This window comes from Myxocyprinus asiaticus, chromosome 4, assembly GCF_019703515.2.
Source record: "Myxocyprinus asiaticus isolate MX2 ecotype Aquarium Trade chromosome 4, UBuf_Myxa_2, whole genome shotgun sequence".
Classification (NCBI taxonomy): domain Eukaryota; kingdom Metazoa; phylum Chordata; class Actinopteri; order Cypriniformes; family Catostomidae; genus Myxocyprinus; species Myxocyprinus asiaticus.
In genome coordinates, this window is record NC_059347.1 from 47,775,755 (window position 1) to 47,794,188 (window position 18,434).

The window sequence follows — 18,434 nt, forward strand, 5'->3', positions numbered from 1 at the left end:
ATGGGAATAATTGTTCCCAAATTTGAATGCTCCGACTGGTAAGGGTTAATACAAAAATCAGGAAAGGCCACTTCCTGTAGCCTCCTCGGGTAAGTTCCTCCTCCCACCCTTATCGGGACCAAGGAGACGCCTTAACTAACTCGCTGGAAGGTCACGACGTGGACAAGCGCTCGCTGCGAGGCTTGTGTAACTCCATGGACACAAAGTCGAGTGAGTGACAGACAGGGAACATCTTGGGCCCTGATGGAGGGAACGAGACGTTGTGTCCCTCCTGCCGTGGCGCTGAACCGACCGCTGAACCGCTGAACCGACCTCACTCGGCTCCTCAGCACAACTCTGAATGAGTGGTGCACGCCATCTCCTTTTATACCTGTATGTCCGGGGCGGAGAGTGGCATGCAAATTCCACTCGCCAATTTTCATTGGTCTTTTCTGAATAAAACAAAGGTGACAGGGGCTCTCAAGAGCGAACCCCTAGTGTCACTACATCGACACAACGTCTCGTTCCCTCCATCAAGGAACAGAGGTTATATATATATATATATATATATATATATATATATATATATATATATATATATATATATATATATATATATATACTGATCAGCCACAACATTAAAACCACTGACAGGTGAAGTGAATAACATTTATTACCTTGTTACAATGGCACCTGTCAAGGGGTGGGATGCTGTATATTAGGCAACATGTGAACAGTCAGTTTTTGAATTTCATGTGTTGGAAGCATGAAAAATGGCAAGCGTAGAGATCTGAGCGACTTTGACAAGGGCCAAAATGTGTTGGCTAGAAGACTGGGTCAGAGCATCTCCAAAACGGCAGGTCTTGTGGGGGTATTCCCGGTATACAGTGGTTAGTACCTACCAAAACTGTTGAACCGGCAACAGGGTGGTGGGCTGAACCTGCCAGTCTGGCACCAACAATCATGCCACGGTCCAAATCAATGAGATAAAAAAAAAAATTCCCATTCTGATGTTTGATGTGAACATTAACTGAAGCTCCTGACCCATATCTGCATGATTTTATACACTGCACTGCTGCCACACAATTGGCTGATTAGATAATCACATGGATGATTGTTGGTGCCAGATGGGCTGGTTTGAGTATTTCTGTAACTGCTGATCTCCTGGGATTTTCACACACAACAGTCTCTAGAATTTACTCCGAATGGTGCCAAAAACCAAAAACATCCAGTGAGCGGCAGATCTGTGAACAGAAATGCCTTGTTGATGAGAGAGGTCAACAGAGAATGGCCAGACTGGTTCAAACTGACAAAGTCTAGGTTTTGACAAGAAAATAGAAGGTTGTAAAGAACCAATGGTAAAGGATTTAAAAAAGGATCCATTTCTACATCAGGAAATGGACACTTTGAAGACTATCATTAAATATTATAATTAAATCTCTCTTTTTTCTATATTCACATTTTCTCTCCTGCTTTCTCTCATCTTGTCTCTCTTGTTCAAGATCTTCCTTCCAGTCCTGTGGCCCAGTTTACCTTCCGACCCCTACCCCCTCCTCCTCCCCCGCCCCACGCCTGCACCTGTGCCCGTCCAACACTGGCTCCTCTTCCAGAGGTAGTGCAGAGGAGCACACTGCCCGCTCGATGCCAACCGCTAGACTCTGGAAATAAAGCTGGACAGGATGACAACGGGCAGACACACAATACCTGGGCACTGAACAGCAACATACCACTAGAGACCAGGTGAGATACAGTACAATATCACACATACACAAACCTTCATTCAATATTTGACTTTTATTAAGACATTATTTAGTATGTTTCTTAAGCCATTTTCCTCATGAGGAGCATTGGCTGGTCCCTACAATAAAGGTGATTTCAGGTTTTTACACACAGGTTTTTGACACTTATTGTGGTCTCATTTGGTACACACAATGTAGGCAAAACCTGACACATTTATTTAGCTATATAAATGGGGATATACCATACACTTTTATTGGTTTTATACAAAGCTAATTATTAGATTAACCTGAACCCTACCCCTAAAAGGAAACTTTTAGCATTTTTAGAATTAAAAAAATCGATTTTCCAGTTCAGCATGCACCGGACACAGCAACGCCAAAGCTGGGTCTGCCTCCTCCTGGGGCAGTGCTTGCAGGTTCACCACCTGATCCCTAAACTGGGTCGTGGGAACCTTGGGCACATAGCCCGGTCGGGGTCTCAGGATTACGTGAGAGTATCCCGGACCGAACTCCAGGCGACAGATCGGCGTGATGACCACGCGATGTGTCCCGCGGCGCCATGCCCATCTCGGGACTTGAGTCTGAAGCCAGTGCTGAAGTGGTCTCATATGCATCAACCCGAGCATTGTGGCAACCGCTGAGGATGCCATATGCCCCAGGAGCCTCTGAAAAAGTTTCAGTGGAACCACTGTCTTCTGTCTGAATGCCTTCAGACAGTTCAGCACCGACTGTGCGTGCTCGTTCGTGAGGCACGCGGTCATCGAGACTGAGTCCAACTCCAAGCCGAGAAAAGAGATGCTCTGAACCGGGGAGAGCTTGCTTTTTCCCAGTTGACCTGAAGCCCTAGACGGCTGAGATGCCTAAGCACCAGGTCCCTGTGTGCGCACAGTAACTCTCAAGAGTGAGCTTGGATCAGCCAGTCGTCGAGGTAGTTGAGTATGCGGACACCCGCTTCCCTTAGCGGGGCAAGGGCTGCCTCTGCAACCTTTGTCAAGACGCGAGGGGACAAGGACAGGCCGAAGGGGAGGACCTTGTACTGGTACACTCGGCCCTCGAAAGCAAACCGCAGGAAGGGTCTGTGTCGAGGTAAAACCGAGACGTGGAAGTAAGCGTCCTTCAGGTCTACTGCCGTGAACCAATCTTGATGCCGGATGCTCGCTAAAATGCATTTTTGTGTCAGCATCTTTAACAGGAGTCTGTGCAAGGCCCGGTTCAGTACTCGCAGGTCCAGGATTGGCTGCAACCCACCACCTTTCTTTGGTACAATGAAGTAGGGGCTGTAAAACCCTTTCTTCATCTCAGTTGGAGGAACAGGCTCTATCGCACCCTTCCGTAGAAGGGTAGCGATCTCCGCACGCAAGGTAGCGGCATTCTCGCCCTTCATCGAGGTGAAGCAGACGGCGCTGAGCCTGGGCGGGCACATGATGAAGTGAATCACATAGCCGAGTCGGACGGTCCGGGTCAGCCATCGCGACGGGTTGGAAAGCGCAAGCCACGCATCCAAACTCCGGGCGAGGTGGACCAAGGGGATAATCACATCGGACATACCGGTGGGTGGGGCCTCGTGGTGGGGCGGAGCCTGAGGCGCCACGTCATGGGGGCTCGAGCCCCGTGGCTGTGCTGAGTCCAGGGACATCGAAGCACTTACCTGGCTCCTTATACCCACCATAAGATTGGCTGGGGAGGGGGGAGGAGGAATATCGTCCCCACAGTTCATCGGAACCAAACCGGTGTGGGCATGTTTGTGCCACAGCTGGGCGCGCTGGGGCTGGGGGTCCAACGCTGGAGCGCCAAAATGGGACGGTGGTCATGACGACGGCTGTGCACACCTGACATGTGACCCAGAGAACAATGAAACCACTCTTTTGTTGAAGTTTTGGGTACCGCAGTCTCTTGGGCACGCGGCGAAAAATGAAACAAAAGATTCTTCTCCTGGCCCTCCACCGGGGGATGGAGTGGTCTGTCTACCAGCTCTGTGGAAGCGGGTCCTCCTCGCCTTCCTAGGGTTCTTGGTGGCCGGCTGTGAGACAGGTGGCGTCTGCTTCCTGCGGTGGGCTCCACGCCGGGGCCGGGCCACGTGGGTGGGCTGCGGCGGAGCCAATGCTGTTGATGCAGGAGGATGCCCTTGGCAACAAGCAGACAGGGTGCGGGGTCTTGAGCCGCACCGGGGCAGGATGTGTTGAATGGCCTCCGTCTGCTGCTTCACCACCGAGAACTGCTGGGCAAAGTCCTCGACGGTGTCGCCGAACAGGCCAACCTGGGATATGGGGGCGTCAAGGAACCGTGCCTTGTCAGCCTCTCTCATGTCAACCAGGTTGAGCCAAAGGTGGTGTTCCTGGACCACCAGGGTGGACATCGCCTGCCCGAGAGACCACGCCATGACCTTTGTCGCCCGGAGAGCGAGGTTGGTCGCCGAGCGCAGTTCCTGCATCAATCCCGGGTCAGAACTACCCTCGTGCAGCTCTTTTAGCGCCTTGGCTTGGTGTACTTGCAGGAGAGCCATGGCGTGCAGGGCGGAGGCGGCTTGTCCAGCGGCACCATAGGCCTTAGCCATCAGAGACAACGTAAACCTACAGGCCCTGGACAGGTGGTGGCACTCTGCGGGCACAAGTGCACCACGAGTGCCTTGTCCACCTGGGGGATCACCGGATACCCCTTGACCGCCCCAGCATCGAGGGTAGTGAGAGCAGGGGAGCTGAAAGATTGGGACCGGGTGCTAAAAGGTGCCCCCCATGATCTTGTCAGTTCCTCATGCACTTCCGGGAAGAAAGGAACCGGGGCGGGGCGCGTCCGTGAGCGGCGCTCTGGGCCCAGGAACCAATCATCAAGCCACAAAGGTTCAGGGGAGAGCATGTCCATCATCTCCGCATCGGCCTGAGACTGGGCGACCACACCCGAAGGAGGGAGCCCAGCCGAGGCGTCCGTGTCAGAGTGGACGAGCCCGCTCTCCGATGCTGCGCTCGATAACTCATCGTCTTTCCGGGCCCTGAATAAGAGGTCGAACTCGCCCTGAGACGTGCCAGCGCTCTCATCTGAGAGCCCGACGGGGGCAAGCGAGCATACTGAGGAATGGGAGGTCCGTGGGTGGTTACCCGGCGGAGGTGGTCCCATTGGAGTCCCCAAATCGCCCCTAGCACTAACCGATGTGGCCTCATACCCGTAGGTAGAAGGACCGAAGCGGGGAGCCGCTGGGGTGGCTTGCTTTCTTACAAAGGCAAGCCGTGACCGCAACATTGCCATGGTCATGTTCTCGCAATGAGGACAAGACCCATCCATGAATGAAGTCTCCGCGTGGGCAGCGCCCAGACACGTAAGACAGCAATTGTGGCTGTCAGAACCGGAGAGATAACGACTGCAACCAGGAATAACACACAAACGGAATCTTTAAAAATATGTTCCGTGTGTGCCACTCTTTTAGAGTTGAAAATATATTCTTTTAGAATATACTCTCTTTTTGCTGTTCTGCCGAAGCACCCAGAGGCGTTCTCTGCAGTCCATGGGTGCAGAGGGTGAGAAGCCGCTGAAATCAGTGGTTGTATACTAGCTCTTTTATACCCGTATGTCCGGGGGAGTGGCATGCAAATTCCACTCGCCAATTTCCATTGTGTTTGGGACTCCCAAGAGTGACACCTAGTGTCACTACATCGACACAACATCGAATGAGTGACAGATAGGGAACTAATTATACTGTATGTCTTCGAGAAGAAGTGACATGTGTATGAGTGTATGAGTGTGTGTGTGTGTGTGTGTGTGTGTGTGTGTCAACAGAGGATAACTGTCACGTACCTGCAGTGATGGAGTTATTGTTTTAGGAAGATTTCTCAAATTGTTCAACTGCTTAGGGTTCTTTGTATTATTTATTCAATAAAGCCACCATTGCATGAATCCAGCTGTTTGCAAACAACTATTAACAGATTCCTAGTATGGTGAACTACGCTAGGCGAAGCAGGACCTTTTCTTAACTCACCTCTAGCAGCAGGCAGCAATAGAATGTTTGTGTCAGCAGCTATTAGTCAAATGGCGGGTAATTGAGCCCTTATGTATTTTTCCACCAGCTTCGGTCCTGTTTTTCAAACATCACTTTCTGCCATACAAAAAGAATAACATGTCTGAAAGAAGCTAACAGCAGGACCGGAGAAATGTAACCTTGCTTACTGAGTTTAAATAGACACATACATTGTCTTGGCTCATAACAGAGCGCAGAGCAAATGTCACCCATTCAAATGTTATTGTTGAGATTTGGGGGTTAAAGAAAAGCAGATTTACCAATTTTGTAGAGTGCTTTGAAAATCCAGCCAACTGCCCCAGGAAAGTCCTCAGGTTAAAGGGTTGCCTGAGTGATTCTGGCCCATTTTGAACAGCTAAGGAGCTCCATTTTGGAGCTGAGTGCAGGATGACATTGGCGTTGTATTGGGAACGTGTCATCGTCATGGTGATGTCTATACCTGCTGACATGTTGCTCTCTCCCAAATGAACTTTCTCAATTAAATCTGGATCAATAGTGTGACATTAATTCAAAGAGGAGAGTCACATCCATCAGCATATTTTTCTGAACACTTGCCGATTCAGTCGCCATAGTGTACACTAAATATATACACTATATACAGTACAGAGTTTCCACTAAGAAATTTTGGTGCCAGCCAGCGTGTCCGGGAATTATAAAGTTTACCAAACAAATTGGAAAAAATATGGTCATCTCATTTCGGTGTTTATTTTGCTTTGTAACGCAAAGGACTACACATAATATGCGATATAATAATGACACAATCAAGTCAAAGGAACAATAAACATTTAAAACAGCAGTCATAGAATTAGCATCTAAGGCCATGTCCACACTAGTATGTTTTCGTTTGAAAACGCATCTTAGTAGATACATTTGAAAACACTGTCTTTGCGTTGTAGTGTGGACAAGGAAAACGAATTTGTATTTGATGTCATGTGCCACAATCATGTGATCCATTCAACTCAAAACAATGAAGATGGCGGCTCACGTTGTAGCACCATTGTTGCTCTTGCTATTTACTTTATTAGCACTGTTAAAGATAAATGTTACTTTGTACAACCTTCACTTTGCATTCCTTGAAAGGCAACGGGAAGTTTACACAGAATTGGAACAAGAGGACAATTGCATTTCAAACCATACATGGAAAGGTGATTTTTCGCAGTAGGGGGAATTAAATGTTTTCAGACATTTCAGTGTGGACAAGCAACTTTTGGAAAATGCTAGAAAATGGCAGTGTGGAGGCAGAGCGGTTCGAAAATGAAAACGCCATTGTTAAATGTATCCGGATTAATGTGGACATAGCCTAATTCAAAAAACATTCAAAACAAAAACAGATGGCAAAGTAAAAAGCTAAACTGCAGTTTGCCACATATCTTTTTGTTCACAAAGAAATATTAAAATAGCAAAAATCGTTAGGTTATTTCATAATTTCTCACCTTTGCTAATTTCTTTCCCTTTGTTTTTATGACTATTTTTGCTCTGATTTTTTGGTAGCACAGAAGCATTTTGCTGCCATCATGAAATCAAATGTTGCAGTGTTTCCCTACTGCCTGAGATGCACAAAAGCCTGGTGTCCTTCTCCTTCACAAGACGGCAACACAAGGTTGTTTTAATGTGATCCTGAAGTGAGAAGCTTCTCACTGCCGGCATGCAAGATGGGAATTTTTTTAATTTGATTTATACCTTTATTTTACCAGGTTAGTCTCTTGAGATTACAAGATTACAAATCTCTTTTACGAGAGAGGCCTGGCCAAATGTCAGCATAAAACATTGTAACAATAAACATGAAATACACAAGTAAAAAGTATACAATATTTGGTAAATAAAATTTAATTAAAATTAGGCTAACTATACATTAAAACACTGACATTCACCAAAGTTGCTGTCTAAAATGTCTCTGACTTGACTCCTTAATACATTTAAAGACACTAGGTTATGTAATTTCAAGGTTTGTTGAAGAACATTCCAAGAAAAAAGAGCAGCAAATGAAAAAGCTTTCTTTCCAAACTTAATCCTCACCTTTGGGACTAGGACACATAAAATATCATCAGAACATAGGCTGTTGTAAGAGTTTGTATGAATATGAATTGTATGAATAATGCATACTGCTTTTGCCAGCGTGCGGGATGCAACCCACTGTAGTCGCGGATTAGAACTTTTCAAACTATCTGGAAAGTTTAACCTCTGTGACATCATTGGGATGGCATCACGCTGTATACTTTTGGCATCAACTAAAGGCAAGGCAAGGCAAGTTTATTTTTATAGCAAATTTCATACACAATGGCAATTCAAAGTGCTTTACATATACATTTTAAAGAAAATACAAGATACATAAAAAAAACAATTAAGAACATGAAATAAGAATAAAAAGTAATACACACATTGAGAAAAGTTATATAAAAATAAAATAAAAAGAATAAAATAGGGGTTGTTAACGCTTTATGGCAATATTTTACCGTACATTCTGTCCAAAAATTATTTTATTTGTTGGACATTGGGATGTTTTAATGGTCAAAAAACAGTATTTACTGGCTAATGGAAACTCTGATACAGTATATGTTTAAATGTGATGTTTTTCTGAATTTCTAAAACACTAAACCTCATTCTCTGAACAAATGCTCAGTGGCCTTAACCCTTTTGTCGAATCAATCACTCTTGGCAAAACCTTAAACAAGTTTATGTAGTTAGACACCATTTGCAAAACTCATCCACTCTTTCTGCAAAATGGTAAACACGGGCTGCAAAAGTTAAACACAACTACAACACAGTTGTCATTGTTTACACACAAAGACTCTGTCACGGTACGTGGTGCTGAGAGAAGGAAGGACCCAAATTCAGGAAGGCAGAATAGGGCTTTTATTTAAATAAGCAACATACAAAATACAAATCAAAACTCTCACGATTGAGAAGAATAAACAACTGAAAACAAAACTAGACCAACTGAAACTGGACACAGGGAACAGACCAGAACACGCTGACAGAGTTGCAACACAGCAAAACAATCCAGCAAAGACAGAACAACAAAGGAGAGAATATATAGGAGCTGGTAATTGGAGGCAGGTGCTGGTCTGCACTTATATAGTGCCTTTTTTAACCTTAGCGGTTCTACAAAGTGCTTTACACTGTGTCTCATTCACCCATACACACACACACACACACACACACACACACACACACACACACACCAATGACAGCAGAGCTGCCATGCAAGGTGCTAGCCTGCCATTGGGAGCAACTTGGGGTTCAGTGCCTTGCACAAGGACACTTCAGCATGTGGAGTCATGTGGGCCAGGAATCAAACTGCTAACCCTGCGATTAGTGGACAACCTGCTCTACCACCTGAGCCACAGCTGCCCATGATGAGCTGGGTGGAGAAAAAATCAGTTGTGCTGTCAAAAAAGCTGACATTGCACCTGTGCATGGCATCTGCAAAACACAAGAGGGAGAGAGAGGGAAACACAGACACACACACACCAACACACGACAAGACAGACAGAAGGGACTGTCCAGCCCAGACTTTGACAGTACTGGTGGCTGGTGTCTGACAGTTGCTGGCCACTGGACTGAGCAAAGGGTTGGTTGACGGCCGCTAGGGACTGGACAGGATAGTCGATGGTCACAGGGGACTGAACAGGCTCGTCGAAGGTCACCGGGGGCTGGACAGGATCATAAACAGTCACAGGTGACTGGACAGACTTGTCGACAGCCACTGGGAACTGGACAGGCTCGTCGACAGCCTTAGGGAACTGGATTGACTGGATGACCACAGGAAACTGGACAGGCTCGTCGATGGCCACAAGGAACAGGATAGGCTCGTCAACGCCCACAGGGAACAGGACAGATTCGTTGATGCACACAGGGAACTGGACAGGCTCATTGATGGCCTCAGGGAACTGGACAGACTCGATGACCACAGGGAACTGGACAGGCTGTGTGTCGCCGTCGTGGTCAGGAGCACTGTCAGCGATGGGGAAACAGCCTCCATGGCCGGGAACGCTGGCAGTGACAGGAGAATGGCCTCCATGTACGGGAGTACTGACAGCAGCAGGGGAATGGCCTCCATGGCCGATGGAGCTGGCAGCAACAGGGGAACAACATTCATGAGCGGGAACGCTGGCAGTGATTGAGAAACAGCCTCCGTGGCCGGGAACGCTGGCAATGACTGAGAAACAGCCTCCGTGGCCGGGAACGCTGGCAGCAACTGGGGAATGACCTCCGTGGCCTGAGTGCTGGCAGTCACTGGGAAGTGGCCTCCGTGGCCGGGAGCGCTGGCAGTGATTGGGAAACAGCCTCCGTGGCTGGGAGTGGTGGCAGCGACTGGGGAACGGCCTCCGTGTCCGGGAATGCTGGCAGCGACTGGGGAACGGCCTCCGTGGCCTGAGTGCTGGCAGTGACTGGGAAGTGGCCTTCGTGGCCGGGAGCGCTGGCAGTGACTGGGAAACAGTCTCCGTGGCTGGGAGTGGTGGCAGCGACTGGGGAACAGCCTCAGTGGCCGGGAACGCTGACAGCGACTGAAGAACGGATGCCTTACTAGGCTTCCTCCTCCTCTGGATGGTCGGAATCACTGCAGTGGGAACAGCCTCCTCCACCTCCTGGCGGTCAGCAGTGGCCTCCTCTACCTCTTGGCGGTCAGCAATGGCCTTGAGGGGGGCTGCAGCTGACCCGTTCTTACTCCTCCTCCTCCGTTTACAGGTCATAGGAGGACTGGGGATTGGGCTTGTTGAGGGTGGGACGATAGTATGGTCTGCCTTGGGAAATCCCTCCTGTAATGGGAGTGCAGACTCCGTGCACTCGTACAGGTGGTCAACAAAGTCCCAAAAGCCCAAATGTCCCAGCTTCTCCATCTATCCTGAGAGGTTCATTGTGGCAGATGTTATAAACCTCTTTAAGATCCATCTCATCATAGTTCAGCTCGTCCGTTGCAATTAACAACCCACATGCGAAGTCCCTCAGTTCCCCTCTGACAGACATTGCGAAGGTGGACGAGCTGAATCATTTGCTGACAAATTGAAAAGTCAATGAGGGAGATGGAAAAAGGAAGATGCCCATTCTGCCTCAGCTGGGTCCAAAACTGGTTGGATTGTTCTGTCACGGTATGTGGTGCTGAAAGAAGGAAGGAACCAAATGCAGGAAGGCAGGATAGGGCTTTTATTTAAATAAAAGAAAAAATACAAATCAAAACTCTCACAAGGAAGAAGAATAAACAACCAAAATCAAAACAGAAACTAGACAGACTGAAACTGGAGACAGGGAACAGACCAGAACATGCTGACAGAGTTGCAACACAGCAAAACAATCCAACAAAAACAGAACAACAAAGGAGAGAATATATAGGAGCTGGTAATTGGAGGCAGGTGCTGCTGGTGATAAGCTGGGTGGAGAAACAATCAGTCGTCCTGGCAACCAAGCTGACGTTCTCCACATGGCACCTGCAAAACACGAGGGAGAGGTAAACACAGACACACAGGCCAACACACGATAAGACAGACAGAAGGAACTGTCCAGCCCAGACTGTGACAGACTCAAAATTGTTCACACTTGTTTCTAATGATGTGATCAAACCAATTGTACAAAATATAAGCCAGTTCAGTGTGCATAGGTGGCGCTGGTGCTTTGAAAGTTGATACCAAGAATGGATGGAAACAATCTGAGAATTATTCGGGAAACTGTGATAGACCAGGACTTGACTTTAACGCTTGTCCGCTTGTCCGGGACAAGTGGATTTTTGAAGGGGCAAGTGAAAGAGAAATTTACTTGCCCAACTGGACAAACAGACTGATTAATACATCAGTAATAAAAAAATAACCAGCTATATTTGTGATAACCTAGTCCTGTGTCACTTATTAGAAAGTTCATATTCTTATTCTGCTGTTGAAAGTAAACAAGAGCACGTAATTTTATAATTCACAAGCGATCTAGTTACCGCTGCACCCTGTTTGATTGACAGGCGGCATCTGTGTTTGTGCTGAACATGCGCATGTGTTCAGAAAATGCTCATGCTAATGCGCACCTGAATGGTCAAATACATTTCAAAATTATGCCAAAATTCCCATCTTGGTGAGGTATTCATGTAAACACAGAGAGTGATGTCTAAATTGAATGTAAACAGCAGAGAAAAAAGGGGATTTGTATTAAAATGTCGGACTTGTAAGTATAAATGTAAGCTAATAGACCTTCTGCCTTCTAGTGTAGTGTGTCATTATAATAATCAAACAACAATAACAAAAAAATGAGAAGACACTCACTGCTCTTGACTGCGTAACTTTAGTATCTTTAAAAAGTATTAATGTATTATAACACTATGTAACACAATTTATGTTCCTGGGTAGTAAGTGTTATTTCCTAATTGCTTATGCCTCAAAAGTATAGAAAATAGCTATTATTCCCCACAAACTTTGCTTTTGTTACCAGGACAGTGATATTTTGAAATGTACCTATTTCCAATGAGAAAGCGGACGAATTTGTGTCTTTTCGTTCACATAAATTCAGAAAAAACAACATATGAATCCAAAATCCTTCTTTATCTGTGGTCTGACGAAGACACCGGCTTTGACCTTTGCATCAGACAGCTTAGGGAAGAAGTCTTGAAGGTACTTGAAGGCTGCCGACTCCTTATCTAGAGCTCTGACAAATTGTTTCATAAGGCCCAATTTGATGTGCAGTGGTTGCATCAGCACCTCCCAGGGGTCCACCAGTGGCTCCCACTTGACGTTGTTCCTCCCCACAGAGAACTTGGTCCGCTGTGGCCAGTCCCGCCTGTGGTAGTGTGCCTTGGTGTCACTGCTGTCCCAAAGGCAAAGATAGCAGGGACACTTGGTAAAATTGCCTTGGAGACCCATCAGGAATGCCACCGTTTTGAAGTCTCCTATGACCTCCCAGCCGTACTCATCATACATCAAGGTGTCCAGCAAGGTCTTGATGCTGTTGTAATCCTCTTTGAGGTGCACCGATTGAGCCAGGGGAAGAGATAGGTACTTGTTACCATTATGGACCAGCACAGCTTTGAATATTACTTTAGTATAAATACATGTTAATTTGAATTCATGTGGTGTTTTTTTCTGACTTTATGTGAACGAAAAGACTTAGGAAATTACACTTACTACCCAGGAAAAAAATAAATAAATGTGTTACACAGTGTAATCATACAGTAAAGACCAGTAGTAGTTTTATGTTGCATTTCATTCTGAATGTTTACTTGAATACTTGAAACTGCTGTTAAAAACTTTTAAAGCTGTTTAAAAAGCACTGAATTTTCTTAATTTGTATTTTTTGTTCTATAATTTTTAATCTATTTATATTCATTGCTGTTTTTTAATGTTATTTTATTACTTACTGTTTACTAGTCTTGAATAATTAATTAAGAACTTGAAACCATTCTTCCATAATTAACAAATTAGTTAGTGTTATTATTTGTTGTGTTATTGAAGCTGGTATTGAGAGTCGTCAAATTTCACTACCGATTACTGAGATTTTGGTATTGTGATAATGTACAGTTGAAATCAGAAGTTTACATACACCTTGGCCAAATACATTTAAACTCAGTTTTTCACAATTCCTGACATTTAATCATAGAAAACATTCCTTGTCTTAGGTCAGTTAGGATCACTACGTTATTTTAAGAATGTGAAATGACAGAATAATAGTAGAGAGAATGATTTATTTCAGCTTTTATTTCTTTCATCACATTCCCAGTGGGTCAGAAGATTACATACACTTTGTTAGTATTTGGCATTGCCTTTAAATTGTTTAACTTGGGTCAAATGTTTTGGGTAGCCTTCCACAAGCTTCTCACAATAAGTTGCTGGAATTTTGGCCCATTCCTCCAGACAGAACTGGTGTAACTGAGTCAGGTTTATAGGCTGCCTTGCTCACACATGCATTTTCAGTTCTGCCCACAAATTTTCTATCGGATTGAGGTCAGGGCTTTGTGATGCCACTCCAATACCTTGATTTTGTTGTTAAGCCATTTTGCCACAATTTTGGAGGTATGTTTGCGGTCATTGTCCATTTGGAAGATCCATTTGCAAGCTTTAACTTCCTGGCTGATGTCTTGAGATGTTGCTTCAATATATCCACATAATTTTCCGTCCTCATGATGCCATCTATTTTGTTAAGTGCACCAGTCTTTCCTGCAGCAAAGCACCCCCACAACATGATGCTGTCACCCCCATGCTTCATGGTTGGGATGGTGTTCTTCAGCTTGCAACCCTCACCCTTTTTCCTCCAAACATAACGATGGTCATTATGGCCAAACAGTTCAATTTTTGTTTCATCAGACCAGAGGACATTGTCCCCATGTGCACATGCAATCTGTAGTCTGCCTTTTTTATGGCAGTTTTGGAACAGTGGCTTCTTCCTTGCTGAGAAGCCTTTCAGGTTATGTCGATATAGGTCTCGTTTTACTGTGGATATAGATACTTGTCTACCTGTATCCTCCAGCATCTTCACAAGGTCCTTTGCTGTTGTTCTGGGGTTGATTTGCACTTTTTGCACCAAACTACGTTCATCTCTAGGAGACAGAATGCGTCTCCTTCCTAATTGCTAATTGCCTAAAGGCTTGACATCATTTTCTGGAATTTTCCAAGCTGCTTAAAGGCAGAGTTAACTTAGTGTATGTAAACTTGTGACCCACTTGAATTGTGATATATTCAATTAAAAGTGAAACAATCTGTCTGTAAACAATTGTTGGAAAAATTATTTGTGTCATGCACAAAGTAGATGTCCTAAACGACTTGCCAAAACTATAGCTTGCTAATATGAAATCTGTTGAGTGGTTAAAAAATGAGTTTTAATTACTTCAACCTAAGTGTATGTAAACTTATGACTTCAACTGTATAGACTTTATTGTACATGGTAGATCTTGCTGCAATAACATGATGAAAAAGTAGATTTCATTCCATAGAACCATGAATATCCCTGCTGTTAATGGTAGCGATGGAGGCTTTTCTTTATATGACTACCATTCATAACATAAAATAATTATCATTTGACAATAGCCTCCTCCCCTACCCGGTGCAGTTTACATTTCTATCTAGGTTGGGCATCAGTCATAATTTTACAAAAATATACAACATAAACTTTGACATGTTACTTGAGCATGTAACTTAAATGTCCTTTTTTTCTCTCTGGACAAGTAACTTTTTTACTCAGACAAGTGAATGACCAATTTACTTGTCTGAAGGACAAGCACATGACAGTGCTTAATTTCGAGCCCTGTAGACCATGTTCTTGTTCATCGAATGACAATGAGGGAAGCAGGACAAAGATTACAACCCAATTTGAGCAGATTCTTTGTGGCCACCATAATTGGGACATTCAGAGAAGAGAACAGGTAATTGTTTCTATTTACTGTATTTTGGTCATTGAAAGTTTACTGTATACTGTACATTTGATTCAGTACATCACTTTGTCAACAGAAGGGGGACTGGGGAAAAAAGAAAACCTTTCTTACCATACAACAATTTACATATACTGTACTTATATTGTATGTATACATTTGTAAGTGCATTTTCCCTTTTTGTAGAATTGCAAGACTACCACAGGAGGGTGGAAGGACTGCTATGTTCTTCCAACAGCAAGAGGCTCTCATTTTTGATATGGTCCTTCAAAACAATCCTATTTGACTGCGTGAAATACAGCAAAGTGTTGAAGACAGTGTAAACTTTGATGGAATCAACAGCATCTCATTTTCATTTAGAGTTTTCTTTGTACTTTGGGCTTTTGCAGTTGGACTACTGTATTTTTACAGTATGCAGGTTCTGAATATACGGACATTCAATACTGTATTACTTGCAGTACTTACAGTGTACAAAATATTCACTGTACTAAGTACTAAAATTACTATACTTATTATTATTTTTTTTTTTCCTGTATACTGTAGTGTGACAACATGCCATGCTTTTTTTCCTGGGCTTTTTTGTTGCAAAGACTTTGAAGGAATATTCCATGTTCAATACAAGTTAAGCTCAATCGACATAATTTTTTGTATAATGTTGATAACATGTATATTGTTTACATCTTGTGGCTATAAATTTGATTATTTTAATCTTTACGGATGGGCTCCATTAACTTCAATGGTAAGCGTCTCACTGTAACCTCGTTTTATTTTTTTAAGAAAAAGAGGGACAAGATAAAATAATTTTTTGTGGTAATTAACATTGTGCCACTAATGCTGTCAGTTGAGATTTACTTGCATTGAACCCGTAATAGATATGTGTCTATACAGAAATTGACTTTCAAAAATAAACTTGACCTTTAAAATAGTCACTTGAGTTAAAAGTGTGACAATTATCCCTGGTCTTAACTATATATTGGTATGTATATAAATATATTTGAGATATTTTGAATATATGATTTTAATGTGTATAATGTACATGTGTAATAATTTATATATTAAAATCATTAAAATCAATAAGAATGATTTAATATAAATGAATATTAAAACAAGAAAAATATACAAAATCATACAAATTAATATACATTATTTTAAAAATAATTCCGCAGCATTAGTTAAATTTTAAAATGTTTACTTTAAAATGTGCCACATTTCACAGTTTGTCAGAAGTGTTTAGTATAAAAACAAGATGCAGTGAATTAGACCAAAGTCTTTCTAGCAAATCAGTCCAATGTTGGCCAGCTTTGGAACACTCTCGGGAGGCTATTTCCAGTCATAGCTCCTATCTACTTGAATGGAGAAAGACCAAAATCTCAAAAACGGTCGGTCAAGATTACGCTTGTATAGCTAATGCACATGCGCGCTCTAGAGTTGATTGACAGGTGATGTAACTGTAAGGCAGGTCTTGCTTTCTACATCCATTGACCATTGGCCGCTAGAGCTCCTTGGTTGAGCGTTCCAGTTTCTCCCATTCATTTTAATAGAAGTGGCCCATCTCTGCTAAATAATTTTCTGATTGGACACCTTTTCCATCGGAATACAAGGCACTGAGATTTGAGTGAGAATAGCATTCGATGCAATAGAATATTTATTTTCAGACTGTAGAAATCTGATTTGTAAAACTGTGATCTCCTGTGTTCACACCTGCTCTTTTCTTTATGTCTTTCTGTCTCTTTGTCTCTCTCTCTCTCCCTCTGTCTCGGCCTTTCTCTTTGTTTTTCTGAGTGTTAATTGTTATTTATTTATTCTACAGTAAATAAAGACAGGATTAGTTCTGCGTGTCTAAGTGTGAAATTACGTTTTTCTTTTTTTAATGGTGGATGAAAACTGTAATTTTTCTCTCAGTCTCAAGCCTCATTTTACCATTGCATGCTCATTTACACACTTCTGCTAGGCCTTTGTTCAGCAACCCTGTAAGACACTGTAAACAAATAACCAAAACTTGTGCGTGTTTGTCTGTGTGTATGCCTATTCTCATTGACTCAAATCGCCTTTAGTACTTGACATTTATAGTCATAGTCCTGCAACAGTATCTGCACTATGAGTTTTTCTTTACGACATCTTTCTGTAGTTACCTACTTTTGGTCACTCTGGTTGGATTGTCTGGTATTTAATAGCATTTGCCAAAAATGTGAATTCTAATATAAATGTGATATTTTTTTTAGATTTTTGTATACAGGAGGATGTACTTTTGCAAGTGTCCTGATGTAAACAGGGTGAGGTATTGTTAAATTAAATCTGAAATGACCTATTTTGTGTGAACCTTTGCGGAGTTACAGCAATGAAAACAACTTAAAAAATGACCATAATAAAAACATTGTGTCTTAAATTGTCTGTATAGGGGGCATGTTATGGTGTAGTAATTATAATTAGCTTAATTTAAAGAACAATAGAAGTCAATGGTCCCTTAAATTATGTCAAAAGAAATGTGTGTGTGTGTGTGTGTGTGTGTGTGTGTGTGTGTTTGAATGTTTAGTTTTTCCTGTCGCCTTCAATCCATATTGATGTCATCACTCCTTTTCGCTTCATCAGCATATGAACATGTAAATGTGTTAAGACTGATCTACCTTTCAATGATTTGGGGGCTTTTATTGATTGACTCCTTTGTCTCTTTGGAAGAGTTGCACACACGTTTGCCCTGTTATATTCCAGCACCCAGTAAATCCAGATTAGCTGATGTTGCAAAGCGATCAATTACTGTTTAGAGTCCATGTGTATCTTGGGAATGCAAGGTCTTCCATCTGTTGCCTTTGGGCTTTTAACCTAAAAGCTTTAACCAATTTCTCCATGGCTGTCTGTCTATCTGTTTGTCATCTATGTGACACGGCCACAGGGTTGTATACCTGTTTCTGTGTGTCACACAATGTAGGCACATATAAGGCTCTATTTTCGTGAGCACAAATTCTAAGTGCAATTTTTATGCCAGCGCAAGTGGGTGTGGTGGGAGTGTTTGTGCTTTTTGTGGGTGTATATGTGCAAACGTGTATACATGTATTTTATGTTAATAAAGGGGTGCAAAGCACAATTTGCTATTTTCCTGAGAAATAGGTAATTGCGCTAAGACATTTTAGAAGCACATCTAATCTTGGCGAAAAGTCTAAAATCAGTTCCTGCATTTACAGTTTGGGGATTCAACCAGCAGATGATATCAAAGTGCTTTCGATCACTTTTAACACTAGCCATGATTTGTGTGTCAATAGATTAATAATAATAATAATAATAATAATAGGCCTAATAATAATAATAGGTATATTTTGTATTGCTTTTCCAATGCATTAGACAGAGAAACAAATGTATATATAAATTACAAAACAAAGAA

General features: G+C 43.2%; 1 protein-coding gene across 1 annotated transcript in view; it reads left to right on the forward strand.

Moving 5' to 3' along the window:
* Positions 1–18,434, forward strand: part of LOC127438669 (teneurin-1-like) — a 279,485-nt gene that overhangs the window by 141,365 nt on the left and 119,686 nt on the right. The window contains exon 4 of the mRNA XM_051694410.1: positions 1,482–1,719. Coding sequence (XP_051550370.1) covers positions 1,482–1,719 — 238 coding nt within the window. The remainder of the gene's footprint in view (positions 1–1,481; positions 1,720–18,434) is intronic.